The sequence below is a fragment of the Cyanistes caeruleus genome, chromosome 4 (assembly GCF_971803275.1).
Source record: "Cyanistes caeruleus chromosome 4, bCyaCae1.hap1.1, whole genome shotgun sequence".
Classification (NCBI taxonomy): domain Eukaryota; kingdom Metazoa; phylum Chordata; class Aves; order Passeriformes; family Paridae; genus Cyanistes; species Cyanistes caeruleus.
This window is the reverse complement of record NC_141704.1, coordinates 77,949,433-77,977,413: the sequence shown is the minus strand read 5'-3', so window position 1 is coordinate 77,977,413 and position 27,981 is coordinate 77,949,433. Positions and strand designations below refer to the sequence as shown.

General features: G+C 39.4%; 1 protein-coding gene across 20 annotated transcripts in view; it reads left to right on the top strand.

Annotated features, from left to right (window-relative positions):
• The window catches only part of SOX5 (SRY-box transcription factor 5), a 295,218-nt gene that overhangs the window by 76,807 nt on the left and 190,430 nt on the right, over positions 1-27,981 (top strand). For all 20 annotated transcript variants that reach the window (XM_086885461.1, XM_086885460.1, XM_086885454.1 and 17 more), the window contains one exon: positions 1,703-1,913. In XM_086885461.1, the coding sequence (XP_086741587.1) occupies positions 1,703-1,913 (211 nt within the window). The remainder of the gene's footprint in view (positions 1-1,702; positions 1,914-27,981) is intronic.

The window sequence follows — 27,981 nt, the reverse complement described above, 5'->3', positions numbered from 1 at the left end:
GGAAAAAAAAAAAAGGAGCACTTCTGTTGATCTGAGTTGGAAAATTTTTTAGGGCTTGGTCAAAAGCTCATTGACGTCAGTAGAAAGTCTCTCATTAACATCACTGGGTTTGGGTTTTGGGGCATATGATGGCCCAGATTGTAATCTCAGTTAAATCCGATTCTGTTAGGGAATTTATTCACTAGTATAACACATTCAAGCTGCTCAAAACTGTTTGCATTAAAAGTTTTCTTAACCATAGGTAATCTTTTTGCCACAACAAAGTAGCCTGTGAAAACAAATGTATTTTCTTTATTGCATGTTTTCCATGTAGCTTTACTCAAATTTTATTGAAATAAGTTATAGCAATTTGTGTTCTATTTATAAAAGTATATATTTTTTTCTGGAATGCTGTGATTTATTAGAGCAGAGACATCAAAATTTCTCAAAAAAATATAAAATTATAACACAAATCACTAAAAAATGTATGTGTGCATATTTATAGATATATGTATCACCTTCATACCCTCTGAAATGAAATGAAAAAACGAAAACAGTTTAAAATTATTAAGACTTTTTTAACCAAGTCTGTAACTCATATCACAAGATGATCCAGTGGCCTTTTTAAGAAAAAATACTCATTAAACAGCTGGAGTACAAAAATGTAAAGTAATAGGATAGTGAAAAAAAAAAACCAACCTGGAGAATCACATCAAAATGAAAACTATACATGTTTACAGCATTATATTTTGTGCAGTGTATTACTCTGCTGCAATCTTTCTTTGGAGACATTGACCTAAATTTTTCAGGTACAGATGGTATATATTAGCAGAGGAGAAAATGGGTTTGGGAGATGTGTACAGAAGGGTAGAGTATAACAGACATGAAAGGAGAAGGAATATGTGCAGAGAACGTTGCTTTATGTTGGAGGAGAGGTGGAGGAGAAGGCTCTCACATTAATGAAGGCAAGTCTGAAGATGCTGGAACCAGTTTTGCTTTCCATTAAAATTAATGAGTAGACCTCTGTGGACTCTCACGTGAGGAGGGTTGTGTGAGTGTTCCAGGAAGTCACAGAGTTTTGCCATTGTGCTGCCAGGGAAAGTCATTAGGACCACCTTTGTGAAAAATAATGTTTCTACAAGAAATTAAGGTTTAAGACAGGAGAGCATAGAATTAGAAAACAGAAAGAAATTGCTTCATCCTTTATAGATGGGAGAACTGCTTGAACTGAGAGTAAAAATATGTCATATGGTGATGGACATTTAATGTTTAGTTGCTATTTTATTTCTTAAAACAATTAGCCAATCAAGGCATTAAGTACTTGAAAAAGTCAGGAAATTAATGGTCCTTGTAAAAATTGAAGTTCTTTTTAGAAAGTGAGCTGTAAAAGAACAAACAATTACAGGTAATCAATACCATTGTTATTAGGAAACCTATGAGAAGAGCACTTCTTCTCAATTAGGGAAAAACTGTATTTTATGTTTCTCTCTTGCAGGCTGATCTTTGTTCACTCCAGCCTGTAATCTTGGTTTATACTTTATAGATAGGCTTTGTTCTGGGTGTTTTTGAAGCATTGCATGCCTTTTTTAAAGGTTTCAACAGAAGAACAAATAGCAATGAACTCAAAGAACAAAGGATTGTTCTCTCTTTCTTTCCGTCTATTTTTTTCCCCCTTCTTTAAGAAAAGAAAGGAATGTTTCATCTTGTTTTTCTCCCCTTTCAGGAAGTTGATGGCAATAAAGTGATGTCTTCATTTGCGCCGCACAACTCATCTACCTCACCCTTGAAGGCAGAAGAAGGTGGGCGTCAGAGCGGAGAGTCCTTGTCCAGCACAGCGCTGGGAACCCCGGAGAGGCGCAAGGGGAGCCTCGCCGATGTCGTGGACACCCTGAAGCAAAGGAAAATGGAAGAGCTCATCAAAAACGAGCCAGAAGGTAAGGCCTGGGAAGCTGGCCAAAATTTTCTGTGTTCTTTTCTTTTTCCTCCAGATCCTTTTATATATATATATATATATACACACAAAGTGCATATACTTTTTAATCGTGCCGTTTTCTGCTCCGTTTGCTTTTCCTTGCTGGCAGAATTAAAGATCTTACAGTTCTTTTCTATATTAAAGGTGAATTTTATCAGTGTCCCATCATAGCTAACGTTTTTAGCTTTTCCCACAAAAAGAGAGTCTAGTGGTCTTTTTGTTACAGTTGCAACCTCCTCGATATGCCTGTGATAAGCTAGTTTTAATCACCTGGGGGCTTTTACACCACTACTCCCTTCTCCCCATTTCTAGAACTAAGAGAGACCTTCAATGTCAGTGTTTTTGTCCAAATGATCTGGCGTGCATGCCATTATTTGAAAGATAAGGAGTTAAATTGGGAATTCATGAAAGCTTTTGTGTGGGACACATCATCTTCTGTTTATCTACAGACAAACAGAAGTGCAGGTGCTCTACAGACAGAGGAGGGAATGCAGGTGTTCCCTGCATTATATGTGCCCAGCAAGTTTCAGCTGTGGCTTATAGGTGTCATTTCTGGAGAAGGGGTGTCTTTTTGAGACCCTCTCTCCAGCTGGTGGTGATAGGACTTGTGTTCTGTGGGCTGAGACTAAGGCCAAAGATTAGGATTTTTATTTTTTTCCTGTTTTGGGCAAAGTCCTGACTTTGGAAGATGTGTGAACATACTGAGCCTTGTTTCCCAGTGCACAGTAATGAGACTATTTTCATTTACACTCACCTATCCTGTCATGGAAATCTGTTCCAAATGTTTAAAAGCAGGGCTCTCAGTGCTGAAGCATGAAGGGACAGCACCTACAGGAAAATTTAAGGACAACCTGCATGCTGGAATGAAAGCATGGACACAAACACACTGGCACATACAGAAGCATGACAGGATTGTAAATTAGGCTTTTCTTGACTGGAGCATGCAGTAAGGGTTTGCTGGGAAACAAATTTTTTGTCTAAGCATTTTTTTTTAATATTACTTACAACATGTCTTCTGCATTTAGGTTGCCATAACATACCTTGTGCCTTTGGATGGAAGAGATGGTGGGGGGAATAGGTGGGGAGGAGACCAGGCTTTTATCTGAGAGAGGAAGGAACAAGCAGTTCTGGGCAATGTATAAATACTCCGTTGAGTATGAGGTTGTACAAGCTGCAGGACTCCATTAAGGAAAGGCCACAGATAGACATGAGAATGGTTACAGAGCTTGTGCATAATCTCAGCTCTACTAAAATGAAAATATACAGTACAAACAAAAGATCTACAGCTTTGTGAAGAGATTGGGAGAGAGAGGAGGGGGAGCAACTGAATGTTGGGCTTTGCAAATGCGTGCAACAAAAAATCTTTTCTTCCCTCTAGCCATTGTTCTATTGTCTTTCAAAGGCCATTAAATTGAACAGCAGGTTGTGATGAAAATTTCATTAAGCCCTAGTTAAATCATTATGAGGGTGCCATATTCATGTCTCTGCTTACTCCCCATCCAGGCAAAAATGAATAGGAAAGAGTTGAGCTTTTTTTCCCTTTCTCCTTAAAAGCGAACTAACAAAAGTTCAGAAGTTAGAGGAGAATGGGAAATGGGACATGAAACAAAAGGAGGCCAGAGAGGTGAGCTGGCTAGGAAGAAAATTAGACTTGCATAAGAGCATTGAAAGTTGGTGAGGGACAAATGCATCATTTTGACATGCCTCCCTCCCCCTTCCCTTCAGCCAACATGGTTGTTTTTAGAGTGGCTAATTAAAAAATAAATATTTCTGGGTGCAGATGGCTGGACTGTTCTTAGAAGTCCTCCACAAATATGAGTCCTTTTCCCTAAATGAGTTATATACTGATGCAACACAGTGTCTTCTCTGTTTGAACTCCAGCAGAAAATTATTGCCATGTCTTCTTCATGTAGTGCTGGAGTAAAATTGTCAGTCATCACTGGTTGCTAGTCAGGTAATTAGCATATTAATGAATTTCCCTGTGAATAAGGTGTTACAAGTGGGAATCTTTGATAGTACATGTAGGTAAAAATGCAGCAATTTGTGATAAATGCATATTTCAGTAATGATTATTAGTCTTGCTAGTTTGTAAAGCTTTGTGGGATGAAGATCAAGAATCTTGGTTAAGCTTTGCTGCATTATGTCAACAAGAATAATATAATACTTTATTTCCCTTCGGGAAAAAAGGGAAACATTTGCACCAGTAGTTGAGGTTTAATTAAATCAATTTCCTGTGAATCTTTCAAAGACCAGATATGAGCCAGATTCCCATTTCTCTATGTACTCAAAAGTTTATATATTATTTAACTTGTACAATGGGCTCTGTTTGCTCTCTTTTTATTGTTTGAAATAGTCTTCTGAATTGCTGTGGGAAACGTGCTTTTCAAGTATTCTCTCAAATGGCCTGTTTCTTCAAAATCAGCAAAAAGGGAAGGGCTGCACAGACAACTTTAGGTCTCAATTCAAACCCCATATCAGTCAGGGAAACGGCTTCTCTTTTCTGAAGCAGGCTTTAAGGACAAGTGAGATATTCCAAAATACTGATAACAGGTTTTGACTCTTTCTGAGCAACTTTATTGATACAAGGGAAATGGTTTTCTTCAATTATTTTTGTTAGAAGATAAAAGTTAGTAAATTTTGTCAGTAAAGAATTTTTATATTTTAAACATACTGCTCAGAGTGCAGCAGTGCACACCTGTACACGTGCACATACTCACACATCAGCTGAAAAGGAAAGCATCACTCCTCATATAAATGGTTTTCATGTAGATTTGTTGTCTAGATACCCTTGGTTGATGTGCCCTGTAGGAGCCCACACTACTACTTTTCCAAAAGCTCATCACTTCCTTTTTCCTGCTTGGCTGTGAGCTGGGGTGGGGTGGGGGGGTGTTTTTATCAGGGCTTATACTTAGCTCTAAAGCTCCTTGCTCTTTTTCTTTTACCCTTAATTTTGCCATTTTCCTGCTGCTGGATGCAAGTATGTGATTGACAATGAGTCATGCTGACACAGAGACATAAGTGTTTCAGCGAATCTAAAACTTGCGGAATTTTACTCATTACTAATACAGTGCTCATTTCTCTTCTCTCAAATTCTGTGGAAAATCCTTATATGCAGCTTTAGTATTAGGCCCCCAAAGGCATAAACCTATTACTGAAGTCACACAGTGTTATTTTACATGAAACATTCTGTCCTTTCTAACTTGAGCTTCAGAAGAGGAGTCAGTCCCCTTTTATTCCTGGTATACAATAATGAAGATAATGGAATGGGTTTGGAGAAGCCTTATACACTGTGACAGACCTCAAGCCCTTGCCCTGAGGGTCGTCTGCCGACCAAGCTCCTTTTGCAGCTAAAATCATTAGGAGAATGAGATACAGGCATGTTTTTCTTCTGTTTTCTTCAGGCATCAGAGGATGGCAGAGGCTCTCTGTCTGTCTGTTCTCCTCATTTGTAGAAATGAAATGGAAATCTCTTTGAAGTCACTGAGCTTGACACAAGTTTATGAAAGAAAAGACCAAAGCAGCCACTTAGCTTTTCATTGCACTATTAATGTGATTCGATTGCTGTATTTTAATTTATGGCCCGTGCTTGTGGAAAATCAAATATCTGAAATCTCTGTAGCCTTTCCCCTAAATGTATGGCTTGGCTTCTGGAAAAGAAAGAGACAAACAAGTAAATTCCTTCTTATTTTTAGAATAAGCTAGAGTATTCTTTGTCTCTTTACATATCCTAACTTTTCATTAAGGATCAATCTTTTTCCATTTTGGCAATATATAGTTTTAACAGGGTATGCATCTGTTCATCTTTAAAACCTTTGTAGTGGCTCTTCTGAGGCCAGATCCATGTTGTTGTGTGGAATTTGTAGCAGTTCTGTATAAAGAAGGATCATTTGAACACCTACCTGATGACAGAGACAGAGCACATGAGCTTGTGTGGGTACAGTCATTCATGTGCTTGGCTCATGGCTCATTCTTCCTTGGTAAAGACCTCTGAAACTCAATTCAGTTGGGCTGTTTAAAGGAATACTTTGAATTTTCCATAAAGACACACACACATACATTCATTCACACACACTATATATAATGTAATATATATAATAAACATATAAACACATAATTATATGTGTTCAGATATAAATATATATGAACACACACACACAAATTATTTATTTATTCTGTTTAATATTTTTTCCTGCTCCAAAATTTTGATCTTATGGTCCTTAGGTCTTCAGAGGGGGAGCAATTAATCTCAGCTGTTTAGTAAGAAGGGAATATGTGTGTTAGCAGAGCTTTAACAGGCAATGTGAGTACTAGAGCTTCATGTATTATAGTAGGCAGCAGTACTATAAGTAATTACTTGTCGTGAAAAAAGGAATGAGAAGAGCCTCTTGGGCATGATTTTTGTCTTCTGAACATCCCCCAAAGGCTATTTGTATTTGATGTTTAGGTTTACATTATAAATCACAACACCTGTTAATGTGGTAATTCAAATGACTGTTGTTTAAGCAGTTCTGTAATCTATAAAAGTGAGCCGCACTGAATTCAGGCTCTCTTGTTGAAGTATCTCCTGACATTATCAAACTTTTAATCAGCAAAGCTTGTAAAAAAAATCAAGATGTCTCCCTCTTTTTAAGCCATAGATTCCAAAGCAGGCCATTCATGGGCACAGGAAGGGTGGCCTTTGAAATGCAGACTCTTGTTTTTAAATCACATCTGATGAGATGGGAAGAAATAAAGTGCACAGATTCGGGAAAGGCCTAAGGATACTGTAATTGGTTGAGGTTTAAAATTCTTTTATTTGGTTCTTCACTGCCCCTTTGACAGAGTATGTGTTGAAGAGGCTTTGTAATGCTTTTCCACTGAAGGACAAACAAGGGTACTTTGCAGTTGAGTACTTTCAAGTTTTGTTCTGCGCTCCTGCTGCTGTGGAAGGATGCTTCAGGTGCCTTGTGGTTCCATGTTCATCTCTGCAGTCTGGCAACAGAAAATGTGTCTTTTCTTGTAGAGCAGGCCAGCATCAAACTTCTATGTGCTTCTTTCAAAGACCCTGCCATGTTGGGAGTATGCCTTCATATGCTGCTGATACAAATAAAAAATAATTAAAACATTTGAAAGTTTATTTGCAAAATAGGCCCTTGTGAAGAGAAGGCCCTGTTAAATACTGTAGCTTAAATTTTTATTAACAAGTGCTTTAACTCTAGAACAGAGGTAGCCTAGTTTGAAGCCTTGCCAGCTCTGACTTGCTCAAAGTTAAGTTTATTCATTTGTTGCCTTCAGTTTTTAAGTGTTTTCCTTCCCAACAGTTTAGCCTGATAGTCACAGTTTATTTCAGTGGATGTTTTCAAAATTTGCTTAGATTTCCTTCCAACTCTCTCTTCTTATATCCTCAAAGGCTTTTTGCTTTTGGATTTTTCTTCTTCCTTTTGAAAAAGGCATCTGAGGTGCTGATACAGCATCTTAAATACAGAAGAAAGCATTATGGTCAAGTGAGATACAGGAAACCAGTGCTTTTGGAGAGAAGATGCAGTCCCTCTCCCCCCTCCCTGGTTCAGAATGAAAGTCTTCTCTGATGAATCTCTACAATTAAAATTTCTTTCTAGGTTATGTTCACTCCATAATAGTGAGCAAGCTGGAGCCAAAGCAAAATGCTTTCTCTTTTTACTTCCCATCTTTAACTACACGACATGTAGGTGGTTCAGCAAGGCAAAAATAATTATTTGAGCTCCTGTCTGCCTTTTATCCCTCAGGTAGCCAGACTCCTCACCAGCTGTGATTCATTTCAGTAGGGGTTTTCAAAATTTGCTGTCACTTTTGACCCCATGTCATTTTGCTGTGCGTTTCCCCTGTTGTATTCCACCTAGATCAATTAGCAGCTCGCCTTTATTTTTTTGTGTGTGCTCTTTCTCTTTTTAATGTTTATTATTATTATTATTATTATTATTATTATTATTATTATTATTATTTTATTTTCATTTCCCCCTCCCCTGGAAAAGCCATTAGCCTTCTGACCTTCATCTCAGTCTTTGGATAACTGCTGGAGAAACCTCTGCCCCGGACTGCAATACCCAGATGCACATGGTGGAGCGTGCCAGCTCTTTCTGCGCGCTCGTGTGCCGCAGCTTTCGGGGATGTCATTTATTCGAGAGTGAAGAGCAAGCCACCTGTTTCTCAGGCCTCTTGTCCCTCATATTAGAGGTTCAAGCCCTTGCTGAATAGTAACATCTTAATCTGGGCAACATGCACACCATTTAGCTGAAACCTATTTGTTGAGCTAGCAGGATTTGTGGGATTTTTTTCCCCTTTCTCTTACCCCTGAGGCACTTGTCACGACCGTGCATTTTAAAATTAATCAGACCTCCCAGGCTTGTGTGCTGTGCGGTTTAACATGAAGAAGTGGATATCAAGTATTTGCCCTAATTAAATAGGCCTGCTTGGTTTTGTTCCAGTGGATGCTTGGTCTTTTTTTTAATAAGAGCTGCTCACGGAGGAGGCACGGCCAGCTCTAGAGTTAGTGGAGAGCTCACTTCAAAGTTTTGCTCACCACCTGCGCCCGGGATGCTGAGACCTGGAGGGCTCCCTGCGTTCTTTCTTAACAGCACAATTTGTGGGAAGCGAGTGGAGGGGGAAATGCAGCCAAATGAGTGAGAGAGTAATGTGGGAAGGGGAGGTGAGGAGCTGGGACAAGCATGTGGATTGGCTTTTGAAGTTGATTAAGATGACCTGTCATCCTGTCTGATTAGCTTTAGATCTCAGTCTGTGCCATGAGCTATTCACAAGGCTGTCTTGTGTCTTCTGTTTACCAGAAGCAAGGGAAAGCCTCTAGTAAGGCAAGGAGCAACATTTGCAGCAACTCCCACTTGCTTGTTTAGCTAATGAAGTAGCCTTGTAAAAACACTCTTAAGTTTGGAGCTGTTGCTTAGTTTTATTAGATACATGTCTGTTTAACATTGATCTTTTTAAGGTGGTTTGAGGGTTGCCAGCTTTACACATCTGTGTACATCTCCTGCATTTGTACATAAGCTGTACTGGGAAGAATTCCTTTCAGCATCTTTCCTTCTCCTACAGTTTAATTGTGTTGTGGTTTCTGCATTGCCTGAGGAGAAAGCGTGCTATATGTGTATGATTTCTGTAATCTATGAATTCAAAAAGTGATCAAAATCCAGATAAAGGAGAGCTGGGGGGAACTCTCTTCCCTAAGCACCCTAAAACCTGTTACACGGTTATTAAGGACTGATTGCATTTAGCAATTCAACAAGTTAATTTTAGCCAAAAAATAGTAGAGAATTTGGAACAGTCAACATTTTTAGACAAAATGTTTCTTTGGAAATGATATTTTTTGTTTTTAAATGTTTAAGATGATTAATCCGAAAGAGAAATGAAAACATTTCAATTAGGCTTAAATAAAACACTTTGGGTCAGGTGGAAACAGCTTTTCCCCTGACTTGGTTTGGCAGCTGAAATGAAAAAATGCAAACTAGTCAAACAAAAATGAGTTGAAAAACCTGGTGAGGTTTTGGGGGTGTTTTTGTGTCTAATGACCTGAGAAGGACAAATGAACAGTTGTTTTCCAGACACTCAAATATATCTGAATTTTACACACTGTGCTTTTGAGGGCAATCTGTAATATTAGTCAGAAAAGCTCTCAAAACTTGATTTCCTCCAAATGTCCGAATTTCTGTGCCTTCTGAAGCCTCAAGTCCACAAAGTTTAGCAGCACCTAGGGCATTTCATTCTGGAGCAGATTTTGGAACATAGATGTACTTGGCCTCTCTTTGCAGCCAAAACCTTGGAGTCTGTTCTTGAGGGCCTAGAAATCTGCAGTTGGTATATCCCAGGATTTTACTTTGCTTTCTATAAAAATTCTTGCAGCCCAGTACACAGCAGAAAGTAAAGCTCTATTTTTTTATTTCCATAACAGATCAAATTGCTGAAGTAAAACCCAGCAGGTAGGATGATACTCCATCAATTTAAAAGTTCATGGTACATCCATGCACTAACTCACTGCCATCTTTCTCTTCTTCTCGCAGTATGATTATTATTCCTATTTTATTTTTAATTTCAAACCTTGGCACAACAGAAATGTAAAGAACATATTGACACTGCCAAGCATCTGTCTGGTGCTTGACAGCATCATAGAAACCCTTCCAGTGTTTCCTCTGGGTTGCTATTGGTTATTTAACAACACAATGCGAACGGTGCAGTGTGGGTGTATGTGAAAAGGAAAGAAAGGTTGAGGTGGGGGAAAGAAGCCCTGCACGAGTAAATACGTCTTTCATCATACCTTTTGTTTGGTCTGTTTGCTGTGTGCTATTCAATAGTCTATAGAAGTTGTTTGACAGTTCTGCAGAAGGGTAAGAAACCTTTTCTCAAACTTTTATTCTTCTGCTTTTGTCTCAGTCCATAAAGTTTTCTGCTTTTGTTTTTCTTGCCCCATTTTTTTTTGTCACCTGTCTGTTGTTGAAGGAGTTTCGTTGCTGCTGTTTGGCTGATGTGAGGTAAGCTGATGCTTAAGAAACGCTCCTGATTGGGGAGGTTTCTTGTACAGGTGAAGTGGACTTTAGAGAGCTTATGAAAGATTTGCTGTGCTGGTCTTTGGGGCAATAGAGCTCTTTCAAGCTTGCTTTTTAATTTATTTATTTAGCCAGAGGATGAAAGTGAAAAGTGACTGAAGAGAAAAATCAGGCTGTGGTTTCTGCTGAAGAATGCCCTGTTAGCACTTGTGTGACTTGGAAAGGCTTTCTGAGATGTTTAGCCTTGATTTAATTTGTATTTAAGATTTCTCCTCCCAGCACATTAATATAATGTCAATGTAGAATGCATTGCATGGTGTAATTACTGGAGAGAGCAGTAGTTGGGAAAACAGACGGTAATTGAACACATGGCTGTTTATTACAACAGGACAGTGCTCCTACGCTGGTATTTAGGGCATTAATAGGGAAGAATTGATTTGTTGTTTTAAGATGAATTCAATCACTGTTGCTTAGGCCTTTGTTTGTTCAGGCCGAGTTATGCTTTGTTTGTGTTATGTGCCCAAGAGGTTTGCACACCACAGCGTGGCATTAGTCATGCAGAGGGCTTGGGAGCAGAGAGCCATTTAAATGAACAAAGGACATTTTTCTTTTTGGCTCTGTTTATCTTCCTCTCCAGTTTTGTTACCCTCTAATCTATCTCCATCTCTCCCTCCCTCCTTTCCCCCCTCTCCTTCCCACCCCAAACATTTATAATCAATGCAGAGGTCCTCCCTCTCTCTTCCTTCCTGCTCCTCCTGATTGACCCTGCTGGAGACAAATGGAGCTGTGACTGACAGGTGGCAACACAGGGTTGTGGCATGGGCTAAAAGGTGTAAATAGGAGTGGTGGCTTCAAGATCTTGCAAGGAAGTGCTGGGGCTGGGGGCTGGGGGGAGCAAGGATTGCTTCCAAGGTGAGCAGAGGGGAATGAGCTGTACCCTGCACGTCTCCAGCCCGCGAGTGTTGTGTGATGGAACCGCGTGGACCCTTTGTGGGTCCTGCGATGTGCAGGGCACATCCTGGGACTGAACGAGCACCCTGCCCTCTGCTCACTGATGCAGATTGGAGAGAGGAAGAGAAAGGCATCTGACTGAAGCTGAATTCCTGTTGTGAGCAGCATGGGTTGTATTTTAGGCTCATTGTGCTTGAGAGGAATCTCATCTTGATTTATTTCTGAGTGTGGGACAATTAATGGACACTTCAGGGTGATGTGGGCCAAATTCTGCTCTCAGATTCAAGTTCATCAGTCCCACTGAATATGCAAGAGCTTTAGGAAGGCAACATTTGACCCAATATAGGATTTGTAAAAACCCAGTGTAACTTGTTTTTTCTGCCCCTCTACAGACAGGGATTAGATCTGTTCCTAGAAGGAGCAGTCTTAAAAGAACTGAGAGGTAGCAACAAGACCAAAGTCTGTGGGTCACTAATTGGTAGAAACTATTACAGCCTAGCTGGTAAGATAGTTGTATCTAAGTACAGTAGTGCAGAATGATTTATCCCCAGACTTGCCTTTTGAGGTACTGGCTTAGCACAAGGAAAGAGAAGCACAGATTTGTAACACAGAGAGTCAGGTTCTTCCTGTCAGGGAGAAGAAGCAATTTCATACACTGCAGTGTGCAAGGAACCTCCATTGTTCAGCTGAGCCTTTGAGCTGTAATTAATTAAATTATCTGCAGATAAATAATAGACACACAGGAGTCTATGAGATCTATGGATGTGAAGTCCAGCAGGGACTATTGGTTGTGTATGGGACATGCTACTTGGCTACTAATTATAATTTTTTTCTAAATATCAAGGAATTGCAGTTGCTAAGGCCAGCCCATATGCCCAAAGGAAAATATGATTTCCATCTCAAAAAAAAAAACAACAACCAAACCCAAATAATTATTGTATTGCACTGCCAATAAACAAGAATGATAACAGCCAAAGATACAAAAGCCTCAAAGTTACAAGCAGTGTCCAAGTGCTTTATCAGAAAGGAAGGTGTCTCTCCCAGCTTGGAAGTGGTTATCCTAGTGTCCTGTTTTTCCAGTACAGTTTGGAATGTTGCATTAGTCTTGTACTGTAGATTAGCTCACACAATCTTAAGGTAAATAGTCTAGAGACAAAGATCACATGGAAGAAGAAAGCCTCTTGGGTTTTTTATGCACCCTGGTGTTTTTGTGCTAAACTTTTTCTTTTCTGTTTTGCCCACAACACATATCCCATTTCAGTAACTGAGCATCTTATCTCCCACAGAGTCAGGCACCAGGGAAAAAAAAAAAAAAAAAAAAAAGAAGCAAAAAAGTCAGCAACTAACCAGAAAAAATAGTTTCAGCTGTAGTGATTACTGTGTATTCATTTGTTCCTGTAGGTTTGCTGGCTTGCTGCAAAGTGTAAAGCATGTTAATGTATTTTTGCTGAGGTATCTATATACAAGACCTAAATAAAGCCATGTATTTCCAAATAGTTATATTTCCTTGTATATGAAATTAATATATGAAGATGAAACTAGAGGACAGCAGGCTCTTGCTAATGATTGTCAGCTGCAACAATTCTGGATTCCACACTGATCTCATGTACAGCTTTAATCAGCAATGTTGTTTAACTAAATATGGAGACATTTCACTGAAGATTATTTTATTTTAAGTCTTTTTTTTTGCTTTTTTTTAATGCATTTCCTTTTGCTGTGTCATCTAATTGATTCACAGCTCCTGTGAAGCTTTTGGGTATGGGATGTATGGGATGCAGATCCAAGCAAAATGCATTCTTCTCTTACTGGTTTGGCCAAGTCAATCCTGTCTGAGTTCAGATGAATTAGGGAGCTTTCATTGATAGTCATTCTAGAACTAAGCATAAAATTATTAGATTAATAATATACATAACATAGCATTTAGGACCTTGTTCTTTCTGCTGAAAAAAAAACAAACAAAAAACGATGCAGTCTTTTTGAGACAATCATGGGGCTTTTTATTATTATTATTTTATTATTAGGTTACTGGGTGGGAGAACATGGTACCCAGTGGATGCTACAAAGTATGCATGACCCAGTATTTTAAAGTAATGGGGCTCACAAAGACAAAATAATGAGAGGCGCTTCCTTCAATTGCCAGGCTGCAAATTTTTCCTAATAGTTCTGTGTAAACTCGTTTTGTTGGTTGTTGCTTTTGTTCTGGCCTTATGCCATAAATATAGCATGGAGCAAACTGCCATTAAAATGCTGGAGAGAGTTCAGCTGCCAGTTCCATTTCATCCTTGGTTTCTCACAAGTTGGTGCTAGCAATTGATCTGCTTATATTGGACATTGTAAATGCTCACCAGAAATGAGACTGTAGTTACCAACCACCACACTCCTGAGGGTTTTCAGGAGCACACAGGATGCAGTATGCCTGTTTTTAACTCATCTGCTTCAGCTGTGTTAGCAGCCAAGTCCCTGTAGACATAAAGGCAGGTGAAAAAGCATCAAGGAGAGAAGAATGGAGATGCCTGCTGTATTTGCATAGTCTGGCAACATTCTGGGAAAATGGAACAGGGAGAAAATCTTTCCAAGCTTTTCAGTATAAGGAGGTTAAAAGTTGCGCTTTAACATTCTTCAGACCTTCCCTTTTCCCTTAGAATACACCTTTGCAATCTGATTAATCTTGAGATGGGCAAAATACTAGTGGAGATGTGTTTGTTTGATTTTTTTTTTAATATGATATCTTGATTTTTTTGTTTTTAAATTTTGTTCCTACTTGGAGAGGGCACTGGGATTGTTTAAGCAATGCCAGGTAGCTTTCCTCCCAGGCTAAATGCAGTCCATAAAGCTGTCAGTTCTGTAGCTTAATACTGGGTCTTAATGTATTAATTCAAGGCTTTCAGTGATCTAGGACACATGTGCCAGGAGTGGGAACTAAAATTAGAGGCAGACTTTTGGCTGTAGGAGCTGCTTGAGGCTACTTGGAGTGAAGGAGGAGGGACAAGACCTGATGTCAGTCACAGTCTGAGGACTGTGAGATGTCCAAAGCATGCCCCAAAAGCAGATACGGGTTTTTCTGCAACACACACTGTGGTGAATGACCCTTCCTTTTTCTGTCTTATCCCACTCTCTGATACAGCACTCAGTGGTTCATTTCACACTCCAGATCCATGTTGAAAGTTGTCTTAGTTCACCTGTTATGCCAAGAACTGGACTTTGCTGAACTGAGATTGTAATTCCCACACCCTCCCTCTTTCTGCTCCTCCCTCCCTCTTCCCTCCCCCCCACTTACATGGTAGCTAATCTTCTATAAAATGCACCTTAAAAAAAAGTGAAAACACTGTGAAATGTGAAACAAAGTGAAATTCTTGTGAAGGATTCTAAGTTTTCATTCATAGAAAGCAGCCCCTGATGATGTAAAAAAAAGATGAGGCAAAATAGGGCTGAGCAACAGGAAAATTGTTTCTTCCTCCTTCACTTCACTGGATGTATTTTATTATGTAAAATTTTATGCTCTTGGCTGAATGCAAGAATCATTTCCCTATAATTTTTTTTATATATCATAATTCTGTTAAGGACTATGAAAGAGGAATAATTAGGCATTATTGTTTGGTTATGTAGATTCTCTTGTGATTCTTTCTTGTTTACTTCGTTTAAACTGCCGATACTGTTCTGGCCGCGTAGAAATAATGACTGTGTTACTTCATGAATATGAGATTACAGGGACCTTGTTTTAAATTGCTGTGGCACTCGTTCCTCCTCTGTGATTATTTCAGGCTATCTGAAACATATTCTTTCTTTTTGAACAGAGAAATACCGAGAAGTGAAAGTTCATAGACATTTCATCTTTACTAAAGCATCTTCAGTCTTTACCTTATACTGGCTTGTCTCTTTCTAATAAAATGAAGGCTGCACTTTGGCACTTCTGTGGGATTCACAGAAACATAAGAGGGGGGCCTGACTCAGATACATAGAGATAATTCTGCAATATGAAAATTTTGCCTTATATTCAAACAAAGAAAGATTTGTAAGTTTTTAATGTTAGGGGAAAAACACTTCTCCTCTGAAATCTGTACTGTGAATCTAAACTCTGATATTTTGCTCCTATTCATGTGCAGCACTTTCTTTGATGACTGCTGGAGTTCTGATCTCACAGAGAGCAGAGAATATTGGAGTTGAGATTTCTTGAACAGAGCTGAGAGGATAATATTGTGTTTAGTTTGTTTCACTAGATGCAAGCTAATCAGAGAATAATTAACAGTCAAAATGCCAAGGTCCTTGTTCATGTAAAGGATCTGGTATTGAAGTCCTCAATAAAGTAACACTCACATTGAATTCAATGAGACTTTAAACTGAACAAATGCTTCAGGATTTGTCCCCAGCTTTTTTGTCCCTGTCAGTTTTTAATGAGCATCCCATAAAAGTGTTTAACAATTGTACTGACTTTGATTTTTCAAGGTTTGGAAGAAAATTGCTTTCTCAAGTTGAAAAAAAAATGTTGAAACAAAAAAAGCACATTTTCTCATCATGTTGTCTAACATAGTGTAAGCAGATTCAAAGACTGTCTCACATCATGCTTTCTGATAGTTAAAGATATTATAGAGTATTGTAGAGAAAATGCTGGGAGGAAGAATTACAGCTGATAGATGGAGATATTTCAGACCACATCCTAAATTCGTGGGATTGAAATAAAATTTAGGCAGCAAGGCAGTTCCTGATGCAGGTTGTTTGTTTGCTTTATAAATGGAAATGGGAAAAAAAAAAATACCACTTCTAAGATCACCATATAGAGACAATGGTGTTTGAATCCTATGGTTTTGTGTCAGAGGAAGCAGCTTAGTGTATCTGGATTCATCCTTTGCCTTGCTTTCCTTGGTTGTCACTGAGAGCTCCCAGGCTGAGACAGATGGCTGCTGGTTTAGTTGTGTGCGTGGGAGACAGGAACTTCCACATGTGATTTTTTACCATTTGGTAGTAATTAGTTTGTTGTATAAATTAACATTAACTGAACCATTCTTCAGGCATTGTTTGTAATTATTCTTTGAGCCACTGAGTTGGGTAAAGAAATAAAAAGTGGGGAAGAAACCGCTTCTTATTTTGTGCAGGGAAAGGACTCTATCATTAAGCAGAACACAGCAGCAATTATCATTGCATGCCCAGTAGACTGAAAACTTTGAAAAAGCCCTCTAAAAAGCGAGATTTTTTTATTTTTTTTTTTTCTGGAAATATTAATGGAAATTAATGATTTAGATGTGCAGGTAGGCTTTATAAAATTTGTAAGAATAAAGTATGGATGTAAGCAAGGGTAATCAGACCTTCCTGACATCATCATTATTACTGCTAGTACGGCTACCACTGCTGCTACTTTGTGGTGTATTTACAGGGAGTAGAAGATTTATTTATTTTTTTAAATATATGTACTCTCAATATTATTCCATTTTCCCCCCATTTTTTGAAACATTTCCTGATTCATTTGTGGTAGGCAGTAGGGATCTTGTGCTGCATATCGGGAGATGAACTGTCGTTAGTGCTGGTTTTCCCTGGAGATTTCTGTCATTTCCAGCAACCAGCCAAATTGGAATTGTCATGAGAACAGCCTCTCACATGTTCCTTGGCACTTCTGCTTCCAGACTTGGTCAGAATCCAGACATGCAGAGGTTCATGGACATGAAAAATAACAGGGAAAATGCCCTCTGGTATTAGCCCAATATTTTAGGAACATATTGGGAATCCCTAGATTCATTCGCTGGAAAAGTTGAATACTTCAGCAAGTAAGAAAGTTTTATATCTCATTTTACTGAAGTTTTTCCCTCTCTTACCCAGGAGTAGCTGAGAACTAGCGTTGGTGTCTGTCTTTTAATAGAGCTCTCTTACCCTGGGTCCAAAGAAATGGCTAGATGGGCAGGGTGGCCCTGTGCATTAAATCCTCTCACACACAGACTGGGTTGCAGAAGTAAAACTCGGGTACAATCCATCACACAGTACTCTCCAGCTTCATTAAAATTAATTTAGTGGGCAAAGTACACCCTCCAGAGAAAGGTTCATGTGACTTGAGTTTAAAAGTGTCCTGGTATTTTCTTGTGAAACAAAATGAAGGCAGTGTTACACCCAGACTTGAAACTTGTCTGTATAAATTGGTGTTTGTTGTGGTTTTATTTCAGTTTGGTGCATACAGGGCTCACACACAAGAGGTGAGTTTTTATCTTATTTCTTCTCTTAGAATTGCCATTAATATTTGCATTTGTCCAGGTAAATAGTTTTGCCTGGACAATAAATGCTAAAAGAGGACTTGAAATCCTGAAATAAGTAAATAAATGCAGCTTAGTTAAGAATTGTTTTGTTTTTCTTGGCACAGTGATTCAGCCTATATGAAGCTTTGTGCTGTTTGGGGAAGAGGAAGGTGGGAGGGAGTGTGTGGGAGCTTTGGTGGCTGGAAATATAAAGAGAATACAAGCTGAGTACGCTGAAACCTACAGCTAAGGGACAGCCACCATGGATGGTTTTCTTTCTGTCCTGCTTTCTGGCAGTGGTTCACGCTGTAACTGAAGGTATCTGCGATTCTCCAACTTTGGATATCAATGAATCAAACATTTCCTGAACCATTCTATTGAATGCTTTTTTTTTTCTCCCTTCAGCTGCAAAACCAGAAGGTGCCAACCGTGCTTTGATGTTGGTGTGGTGGTTGGGTTTGCAGTCAGCTGAAGCGAGCACATGAGCTTTGCAGCTCCCTTTCGCCGTGCTGAGGGGCTGTGGGGCACAAAGGAAGAGCTGAAGGCTTTGTTGTAAGAAGTGTACAGCTACAGCATGGTTGTATCAGTTGTAGGACTGGGGTTCTTTCATCCCTGGAGGCATGCAAGCAGAAAAGATCAGTCCCACGGTGAAAAGCACGGAGCAGACTCAGAACACAGTTTCTTCTGGGTTTTTTCCTATGTGGTGTTTTTTCACAGATTGCCACATGAACTTCATTCTCTGTGTCCAGTTTCTGTGGTTTCAAAGCATGGTTGATAGTGATCGTAGCTGTGTGCTTCTTCACAGCGGTGAAGTTTAATTTCTGCTCGGGAGACGCAGCCTGACAGTGGTCCTGCTTTACAAGAAGGGACTAGATTTAGATCTGAGGAAGCAAGCTCTGTGGAAATACTTGACTTTTACAGCTCAGCCCCATTTGCATAACCAGAAATGAGATTGCAGGTTGAGTTTGGGAGTCTTTGGCCTGGGTTCAGTAGCAGAGCTCACTTTTGCCTCAATGGAAATGCTGCAAGTGGAGCAGCTGCAGAGCCAGGGCTGTAGGGTTCTTGTGCCATAGGAATTCAGCACAGTGGCCCTGTGTGGTAGCTATGCTACTTGGAAAAGATGTGGTTTCCATAGATTGTCCTAGATTCTCCTTGCTGGATCTCCTGGAGCTCATACCCAGAGCAAGGGCTATGCTGGGACATGCAGCTGTGGTCCTGGGGACGTGCAGCCCTCATGGCACAGGACTCTCTGCAGGATGATAGCCTGAGAAGCAAAGATAAAATCAGCCCCTCCTTTCCTGCCACATAAAAATCTCTTACTGTCTCACATACTTCTCCTCACACACCTTGTAGAATTTATTTATTTGTTTTGTGGACATGCGAGTTACGAGCTGTGGCATGGCAGGAAGGCGAGGAATTTTTTTGTTTTGTTTTTAGTTTGGGGAAGAAGCGGGTGGGAGGGAGCGTGTGGGAGCTCCAGTGACTCGGAGCTCAAAGAGAATGCATTAATTAACCCAGGGGGATCGCTGGGATGCAGGAGTGAGGAGCTGCAGCTTTAAACCCAGTGATCTTTATCCATTGCTGGGTTTGGGTCACGGACCTTGGATAAGAGAAGGGGGAAGCAGGGTGAGCAGGAGGGTGGGCACAATGGGAACCAGATGTTTCAGGCTGGCGGGGGTTTGGCCTCTCTGTTATTGTGTGACAAGGCACCGCTCTCCCCCGCACCCCCAGACTTCAAAAGTATGTCATTCTTCTCTGGAGTCCTTCTGTCCTCTGCTCAGGGAGGGGGAGAGGCTCACACATGCAGACATGCTCACATACATGGTGCACACATGCCCACACAGACAGCCCTGGCTCTGCTTTTTTCCTTTGGCCTACCTTTTTGAATGGCCCTGGAAGACTAAACAGGTGTTATCTACTTTTGATTTCAGTGCATTTAAATTAATCCTGTCAGCTCAGCTGTTAAAACAACTGTCATCTCCAGCTGTTAGTAATTTTCAACTGGGCACTTTTACAGGTTGCCAAGTTCTGAGCCTGCATTGTGAATCTCTCGCTCCCTTTCTCTCAAAGCGCTATAGTAATAATTTGTATTTTTTTTTAAAGGGGGCTTGCATTGCACTGTTTTTACAGCAAACCCTGTTTATTATATATTGAAATAATATCATCACAAAACCCAGCATCATCATGCCAGACTTTGGAATAAAGAGCTAAACCATGTGTGGAGTGCGGTGCATATCAATCTTCTGTTGCAGCCTCTCTGTGCATTTTAAATTTGAATGAGAGATGAATCAACCTGAGAGTTTGGGAGGGAGGAAGAGAAGGGGCTCTAAATTTTTATTGCCAAAAATAAAGCTTTCATTTTAGAAGCACTGGTCTCTCTTTTCCCTTTTGTCTTAATGTGCATTTAATTTTCATAAGTAAATTAACAGGAGGTACCTTGAACTGAAAACATTTTAAATACTTTTCAGCTGTTAGATTAATGACATGCACGTCATAGCCACAAGAATTGTAGGAGAAAAAAAACCCTACATTGTATACATGTTATTGATTTCAGTAGACACTCTCTAATGTGACTTATTCCTATGTGGTCAGGATCTATAGTTCATTACCAGTGCTGCAGAGCCAGGGAGCACTTGTGGTTTACACAGACCTGAATCCTGGCAAGGAAAGCTTTCTGTGCCTTTAAGGTTTCCACTTATTGCAGTTGTCTGGCCACATTTTCAACTGCTACAGAGCTGGACTTACATTGCAAGCTGTCCTTAAAACACTGGAAAGAATTATTCAGGCATTTTTTTGCCCATTCCTGAGAAAATGTTGTACTTAAGAAGTGGCTATAGGTAATCTTTTTCTCAGCAAACCAAGCAGCAAAAAAAATGGAAATCTTTAAAAAAACCTCTTGTTTTATATAGTCTATGACATAAATAAGAGTTGTGTTTCTATATCTTTTAGTAAAATAAAGACTTTCTATTTAAAACCTCATTTCTTATGATTATCTTTTACTTTTGAATGTCTTCAAGAAAATTCTGCTGAAATAGGAAACACTCCCCAAATATTACCAGAATAATTGTTTTCCTTTCACTTTTTATTCTTGTGCTTAGACAAAGGATTTTATTTTTTAAAAAAAGAAACAAACATAAAACCTCCTTTAGCCATAATGTGAAAAATAAAAATATTCTGAAGTACCATCTGATTCAGCAGGGCAGGTGCTGATCTAATTTCCACCTTAAAATGTACCTCTGCTTCTTGGCATGATCTGTAATAGGGAATTGCAGCTATCTGAGCAACATCTGAAATTCCAGCACAGTTATGGCTCTTTCTGAAGGCCCCCACATTAATATCTTCTTGTAAAAAATTTATTCTTTATGAAATAAGTGGATTCATATGCAGCATTCTTTGGGTGCACCATCATTATCTTTCTTCTCATACAGTGGTACCATTTAAGTAGAACATGAAGCAGCTTCCTCGAATTTCCCGTTTCTTAGTAAAACATAAAAAAAGCAGAATTTTTCAGTTAAATGGGAAATGTTTAGTATCCCTCTTAGTATTAAAATCTGGAATGCCAGCTACAAAGTGCACAGTGTGGATATGTAGGACCAAATTACAGACGTACATACATCATACAATTGCTATTGCTATGGCTTTTAGCAAGAAGTGTGGTTGCTCATCTTGAGTTCTTCTGTGTCTCTCACATTACATGGCTAAATACTGGAGTTACACTGGTACACCAGACCTTTTTCTGTATAGCTGAACATTTCCTTGATGCAAGAATTTCATCAACAATATATTAATCTGAAATTTTGGTTTCACAGAGGCTGCTGCTGGGCAGGAGTGTTGTTAGATCAAAGTCAGTACTTCCTGTAAAAAAATACTGCTTTTTTGAAAAACAAACTGAAACTACTGAAAATTCAAATAAAAAAAAAAAGATACACTAGGATGGACTTCTCCACAGAATTATAAGCATTTTGTTTTAGGGAAACTAAAGTGTTCAGGCCCTGATGTAGTTTCATGTATAGTGCTTAACACTTCATTGTTTAAATCTGCATCAAGCCCTTCTGGAAGAGACATTGCCAAATGTTCCTGCTTACAAGGATTTATCAATATAAGTTTAGCTTCTGCTTTGCAGGAAGTCCCCAGTTGTTTGAAAAGCAGCTGAATTTTGAAGCCAGACATACTCATGATCTCTGAGGTGGACTGCTGCTTCCTTTCTGCTGTCACCTCCATGTCTCATCCCCACCACCAGCCTCAGGTTGATTTTGGACTCATGGCTTCTGCAACAAGCTGTTACCATCTCCTCAGTGCCAAATACTGTTAAAGGTACAGCATTTTTTAAGATTAGGTGGTGGTTAACTGAATGCTGCAAAGTCTAATTTGTACATATTTTCCTTGTCATCTTTTCTCTTCTGCACATTTCTTTCCTTGCGGACACATAGCCTCAATCTCCTTTGGCATGGCCCCTTTGTAAAAGTCAGGTAATTCCAGTGACATCAGTGAAATTACCTGTGTGTAAAATTAAAGTGAGTGATAGTGAACCAGATCCCAGTATCTTCAACATCCAAAATGTGTGTCTGCTTTGCTTGCTCAAATTAAACGGTACTTCCATACCTTTGAGAGGTTTGTGCAACTTGAAAGATTCCATTTATCTTATCTGTATGCAGTAAAACCTTGTCCATTCACACTGATGATTCTGGGAGTTAACAGGTAAGCACATTTTTCAGCTGGCTTTCCCGTGGGTGAGGGACTGAACCTAAACTCTTGACCCTACACATCTAAATTTAGGGGTATTCAAAATCTGAATTTTGCAACTCAAGTCAATATTTAAATTTCTTTAACTTTGTCTGTCACAATTTTGGCCAACTGATTTCTATTTGACAATCCAAAGGTGTAGGAGATATCTACATAAGCCATAATCTCTTAGAAGATAGGCAGAGCACACATCCAGAGGGTGGAGGCTCTGGAATGCCCTGGCCTGGCTGAGGAGGAGTCTGCACGCTCACAGATATTCGTGCTGCTGAATTTGGAAACCTTTTCCCATCCCTGGGGACCAGGGAAGCCCTTCCATGGCCCAGAACCCAGGGGACCTGTGATACAGGAACTTCTTTCATCCCTATGTTTCTTTCCTGTGCAGCTGGACTAAGTAGGGGAAGATTTACCTGAAGTCTTCCATTTGAGAGGAGAGGGAAGATTGCTCTATTGCTTTTCACCATTGACTGAAAAAATATATAACAGGAGGAAAATCAGGCTCTGTTTATGTATTCCTCTTCCATTTATGTTTTCCTCTTTCAGTTCCATATCTTACTTTTCCTTTCTTCCTACTAACTTTTCCGGTTTTTCCACTTGTATTCTCAAAGTTCATTAGGATCTCTTAACAGGATTTCATGAGAATGTACAAGCATCTCGAAGGCAAACAAGGAAAGCAACAGAAATAGCAAAAATGATAGTGAAGATTTGATATCAACAGGACATGACTATGTAAAGTGCACCACAATGTCAATATAGTGTAGAATATTGATAGGCTTTTAATTAAGCAGTGATTGCTGTTAGATGAGATATTAAATACAGTTCTTGACTGTTTTTAGAGATCTCTAACCCCAATATACAACAAGCTGTGATTCTCAAGTTCCTATGTTCATAAAGGCAGGAGAGCAAATTTAAAATTATCAGTATATTGTCATGACCCATTCATTGTGTGGTTGTTCTTATTTTGGTGAAACAGTGACATTTTCAATTTAGTTTGTTGTCTAGGAGTAACTTAAAAGTTGAGCTGAAAAAAATTCCTTCCTTGCATTCAAGGCTATAATGGTAAATGTATTGCTCAAGTTGATAAAACCTTCCCAAGTAAACAAGCAAGAAATTCTCTGTCCTGCCAGCAATATTTCACAGATATACCTCAAAGCACCTGCATATTTTCACTTTTTTGGTTGATTTGATTCCAGCATGAGAAAAGAGGAGATTTTTCACTTTCCATAATAAAGCAGTTTTGGTACCTTTGAACAAAACTTCCTTTCTGTGCTGCTGTTGAGTGTTCCAGACAATACAGTTTGGTATTTCTGTCCTCTCCAGGGGGACTGTCCCTGGTCATGTGTGTGGATTTCTCTGATTCCATCTCTGTCAGGGAAGATGACATTTTTCAGCACTTTTGGAAAAACACAGGAGATAAGCACATTTACGTGGCACTGGTGGGCTGTCCCAAACAAAGTCAACAGAGTTAAGATTAGGACTGTGTGTTTTTCTGTGTGTCTACACATATGCATGTGTTTATGTTCCTCTGAGAAGCTGATGTAAACAGATGCCTATTCCTGCTTTTCTGTGGAGGATAGGAAAGACAAAAACCCCACATTCACATTATTTTTTAAAAATTACTTGTTTTAGATTTGAGGCAGAGATGATGCTTACTTTATGTTTTCTTTACTAGAAACTATAATGTTAGTGTTATAAAAATACACCTTACCTCACATAATGTGTACCATAAAAGTAATGCTTCTCTATGATTTTCTTCAAACTTTCGCTTTAAAATTTTCAAAATCGTAACATTTTCTGAACAGTTGATGTGACAAAGAAGTACTTGAAGATTGCCTTGAATATTATCTTTTTAAGTGGATTGTATTTTCAAATTGTGAAGAAGCCACAAAATACATAATTCAAATTAACTTTTCTCCCAGTCAATTTTTGTCTACCTTTTTCCACAGACAAAAACTTTGGACTTATCCATAAAATATTTTTCAATAAGAGAAATGCTTATAAATATTTCACCTCAAGGTAGTTAGAGCAGACAGTTTTATGCTAAGATAAAGGAGTAAGTGCAGCTTTTTCCCTGGTGAGAAAAACCACTTTAAAACAAGTTCAGTGTATAATTACTGCTTTTTCTTTTTTTTTTTTTTTCAGAGTATGGTTATGAAGAAGTTACCATGAGATAAACTAAAAATAAAAATTTGCAACTTGTCAGCTATTTCTGATTCTTCCCTGCATAATTTGTCTGTAACTATTGTAAACTGGCATAGTGTTGTGTCCTTCCAGGGGTCACAAGCTAGGCTCTGGATAAGAGGGGTGTACAAGCACTTTCAGTTCAGTTCAGTACAAGTTCAGATGTTTTTCATTTGGACAGCATCCATGTCTACTTCAGGGATATTTCCATTTGAGGTTGCTGTGAGATACTAAGTCAAGCTGCTATCCTAGCAAGTCAACCATATGAACCTTTCAGAATTTTATGCTGCTCTTCTTTAATACATTCTTCCCAGTTCATTTTTTTTCCTGCTAGAGAACCAGTTGGTTGGTTTAGTTCTGTTGTGTAAAATATTTCCTTTCATTGGAACACTTTACAGTCGTCACATCTTTGATTTTAAGGGACCAAAATGTTTGTGGAACATTCTGAGAGCATTTTGATACTCTTACAGCTATAGGGAGTGTGGCTAGAACAGAACACAGTTTTAGGAATCTTAGTTAGTTGCTAAAGAAGAAATTTAGGAGGCTTAGTTAGTTGCTAAATAAGAGATCTGCAGCATTGCTCTTGAGTGTCAGTGGAAGGAAGGCTCATGCAAACAAGAAGGTTGATGTGAAACTGTGAAACACAGGAAATACAAACAGTGAAATTTAGGAATTTTGCTTTGATCCTTTTCCCATAACTGTGTAACAGTTTGCAAACTGTCTATTCAGAACCCTCACACTGTTTTTTTGGATTTAGCTGAAAGAAATGTAATGGTAAATAAAAAAGAAGTTACAAGCCCCTATCTAGACCTGAGCTTCTTCCTGTAGAACTGCCCCCCTGCCCTGTTCTTCCTTCCTTCTCTCTACTCCCATTACATTGAATCAAAGTAATGGCAATGGTTTCTGTGTGTCAGGAGAAGCCATTTAATACATTTAATACTTAAGCATTAAAATCGTATGGCTAGATGAAGATACTTCATGGAAAAACTTCTGATATTTTGTTCCATATTTCACTCCCTTATTTAGAGAAGTATATTTATACTTCTAGGTGTCTAAATCACGTGGGCTAATTCAAATTCTGACAACACCTGCCCGGCTTCATGAAGTCCATGTGAAGTTTAGCTTGAAGTTCCTTGATACCAGCTGAAGTGCACAAAGGAGTCTGAAGGAAGCAGCCTAAACACACTTCTCCCATTCAGTCGACCATTATGAATCATTACTGTGATTCTGAACTTCAAATTTGCCCTACATGTGCACTGAAAATGCAGATTTTGCCAGGCAGACCAGATAATCTCGGCCAGGAGAAAACGAGAGATCGTGAAGCCTTCTCAGTTTGATGCATTGTGCTGTGGCATTTCGCTGTGCCACGATGAGACAACGCTGTGATGCAGGCACTTTGACTTTCAAGTTTCACCTGCTGGGCAAGCTCACCATGGTGCAGCTTCCCCTGCCACATCCCACCGTGGTTGCAGGACACAGCCACCCCAGCTCCTTAAAGCCAAAGGCAGAGCTCCAGGCACCAGAGCACTGCTGCTTGTGCTCACGTCTCCAGCTGGCATAGGGAGTTCTGGAGCATCTCACTCCTGGCTTGGATCCCTGGGCTTGCTTCTGTCCCAGCCCTGCTTCTCCATAGAGATTGTGATGGGAAATTAATTTTTGAGGGACATGTTGAGACTGTGTGATAGAAATAATACTACTTTAGAATCCAAAAATACTGATTTCATGAACTTTATTGTCATTTATCTTCCATAATAGGTGATTTCAGATAATTTGTTGAATATTCATAGCATTAAAAGAACTACAAAATATTAAATATACCCGTCTGTAAGTTACCAGAGGGCACAGGAAGTTGGTTGTATTGACATTCTGTGGATCCTATAACTTTTTTAGGGGAAGGGAACAGTGAATATTCAGGAGGGATTTTTGTGTTTTTATTTTTCACTGGTCATTGGTGACAAAGAAACAAAGCAACCACAGCCTAACTGCATTGCATAGAATGACAGCATCATGCTGCCTTGTGGCACTAAATAAAGAAATAAAACCTTAACAGTCCAGCCTGTTAGGCACACTTGTTGGCAAACTCTGAAAAAAGGGAAGAAAATGACCTGGAGATGCTGTGGTGTGTCCTCCCCTTCGCTGCTCTACTTCAAAGGTGCTGCCCGACATTAGACTGATGTTAGGCTGTTTTTTCTGCAAGAATAAAAAGAAGAGTTTAATCCTTTTAACACTTTCAAGAATCCAGCAAACCCAGAATTTCTAACCTTTATCATATTTAGTAGCCGTCTAAGCCTAACAAAGTCAATGGATATCAATGAACTTGGGATCAGAAGCCCAGATGGTCTCCTGCTGGAATTCTCTGGTGTTGCATGCAGGGCTCCAATATCACTGAAGCTGGAGAGTTTCCTCCCCTCTTCGGAAGTGTTTTCTCTGTGTCAGGGGTAGAGCCTTCAGCCAGAGCATGGTTCATGGAATGGTTGTGTTATACCTGTGTAAAGCCTGCTATGGAAAAGCTCATGGCAGGTGACATGGACAGATTCCAGGGGTGGTGCTAAGATATAATACTCTGTCTTAAAAATAATTCTGTGCATAAATTTTCAAGTCTGATCCAGTAGAGGTCTGAGGAAATTCCTGGACAACTGCACTCTGGAAAAGTAGGTAAATGCAAATAATGGGGGAGGCAAGACCTTGAGTCTTGCTTTGAATGGAAATGGCAGTGTGTGTAATTTCAGTTGAAAACAGCATAGGCTAATTTTACCTAGACAGAATTTAGCCAAAATAAGTTGTAGTTAAAAGGATTTAGGGTGCCATTCAGAACAGATAGCTAACAGTTTGAAGGTTTACAAGGTTTCTTTTAATGTGGTTATGCTCAGACTGTATATCAGACAGCTTCAGGCTATTAAATTACACTCTCCTTGCTAGCACTCACTTCTCAGCTTTTAGAATATTTTCCTTTCTGTTTGTATATTGGTTAAACACCATCTCAGCAATTCGGAAAGCCAACGTGAACCTTTTTCTAGAATCATGTTGTGAGAAGGAGAATTTAATCCAGGGATAGATCAGTGCTTCATTTTGACTTTTTCCGGAGCATTTTTGTTCTGTTTGGTCTCTGTCTGCATGCGTCGTGCAGTAAGTCCCACTGGTGTGGATGTTGAATCTCACATCCAGATCTGATCCACCTCATCCTGCCTGTACCACAAGCAGTGGTGACCCCCAGGTTGAATGGCTTCCTTTTCCAGTCCTGGGGAAGAAAACTGGTCAGCACTGGTGTCCTGTAAGGCTGCTCTCTCCTTTGAAGACCAAATCACTAGGGCAGCTTCTAAAGCCCCACGTTCTCCTGGTGCAGTGGTGGGACTGTGCTGGCGCAGTGCTCCTGCATGCAGGCACACAAAGACTGACCATCAGTTTGCAGCAGAGTGACATTCCCTCCTGAAAGCAC